The following is a 1,773-nucleotide window of genomic DNA, read 5'->3' as shown; positions in this document are numbered from 1 at the left end:
CTTAAAAACATGAACACAAACACATGTAAAAACTTATTTCCCTTTCTTAATGATAAATATTCTCTCTATTGAATGAAGTGATGAAATTGGCTATCAGTTCTGTGGCTCAGCTGCTAAAGAATCCACCTACAATGCAGGAAACCTGGGCTGGGAAGATCCCCTGGAGAAAGGAAAGGCTACCCACTCCAGTGTTCTGGCCTAGAAAATTTCATGGAATATGTAGTCCATGGGTTTGCAAAGAGTCGGACATGACTGAGCGACTTTCATTTTCATAAAAGTAAATCATTAACATTTAAAGTTTTTTTTTTTTTAACATTTAAAATAGTCATTTGGAAATATCTCGGATTCCAGAATTTAGGAATTGAATCCCAGTGTGACAGTTAATGATTTAAATGTTTATAAATACCCAGATATATTTATATTTTCTAAAAGAAGTAAATTAATTAAAAAAAATGAAAAGCTCAGAAAGAACTCGCAAGTATTAATAAAGGAATATTAACAACTTCAAGTGATCACCAAAGGGAGAATTAAGGTGAAAATAGTTATGTATGTAGCCTTAATGAATAGGATAATTGCTCAGCGTTCACAAAATGCTTTGTTTTCATTGATTTTAAACTGAAAAGGAAAAAAAGCAAACTTAATTTCTATTCCAACTCCCAAATAACAGTACTTGTAATACCTACTAGCAACTTTATTTCTCAGGGCCAATAAGTATTTGTTGTTCAGACTCACCACTGAACAACTTAATGTGACAATATATAATGTAAACTATTACATATGCCTGTATACATATACATGTGTACACATATGCATGCGTACATACACACATACATTCAAACATACGTATCTTTCCAAGTAAAGTAACTACAAGAGAAAGCTATGACACTTGTTTAATGAGGATTTGTTACAGCAGGATACTGTTGTGAACCAATATATGTGTTCTTTAGAGCTGTGATGTACTTATGAGTTTTAGGTAATACTTCATATTAGTCTACATTTAATTGCTCAGCTCCATTAAGAAAATAAATTTATATCATTTTATTAACATTTAAGATTATATTCCCTCCTTTTATGTGATTTAATATGTGTTAGAATTACAATCTGGCAATTCAGACATTTTAACCCGACTATAACGTAGCACTGTGAGAATAGTGTCTAGTTTGGCCACCACTGATTCTCTAGTGACTCAAATACTGTCTAGTATAAATAGGCATTCAATAAACACCTGGGGAATGAGTAAATGAATTTTTCCCAAGTCACAGCTAGAATTATATAATTACAAAATTTAAAATAGAAGTCATATAGCTTTTAAAAATGAACTTTGTAAACATGGGATGAAGAATTAAATATATGCATGATGTACCCTTACTTTGGTAAGAATAACTGCACAATATGCATGCCTGTGTATGTACATGTAATTACAACTAGAAGAATTAAATCAATAAGAAATTTCAAAAGCTAAATATTGACCACAGCTGCAAAATGCTACTTTGTTAAAACTGAAACCATAAAATAGCAATTCAGGTGATCTCTACTCAAATTTTTTTTTTTAATGATAGTATGAATCAGACACTATTGCTTATTCTATTTTGTTTTATGTTTTAACTTAGAACTTGTATAAAAGTCTGAGTGAAGTGAAGTCTGAAGTGGAAATGGTGATTAAAACTGGACGTCAAATTGTACAGAAGAAGCAGACGGAAAACCCTAAAGAGCTTGATGAAAGAGTAACGGCTTTGAAATTGCATTATAATGAGCTGGGAGCAAAGGTGTGTG

The 1,773-nt window shown here is 31.5% G+C and overlaps 1 protein-coding gene across 1 annotated transcript in view; it reads left to right on the top strand.

The window, feature by feature from the left end:
* LOC104983054 (dystrophin-like) overlaps positions 1–1,766 on the top strand; it is a gene marked incomplete at its 3' end in the record, with an annotated part of 5,170 nt that extends 3,404 nt beyond the window's left edge. Inside the window, exon 3 of the mRNA XM_010832545.1 lies at positions 1,611–1,766. Within this exon, the coding sequence (XP_010830847.1) occupies positions 1,611–1,766 (156 nt within the window). The remainder of the gene's footprint in view (positions 1–1,610) is intronic.
* Positions 1,767–1,773: the final 7 nt, after the last annotated feature.

Source organism: Bison bison, unplaced genomic scaffold (genome assembly GCF_000754665.1).
Source record: "Bison bison bison isolate TAMUID 2011002044 unplaced genomic scaffold, Bison_UMD1.0 scf7180017861104, whole genome shotgun sequence".
In the NCBI taxonomy this organism is placed as follows: domain Eukaryota; kingdom Metazoa; phylum Chordata; class Mammalia; order Artiodactyla; family Bovidae; genus Bison; species Bison bison.
This window is presented reverse-complemented; position numbering and strand designations above follow the sequence as displayed.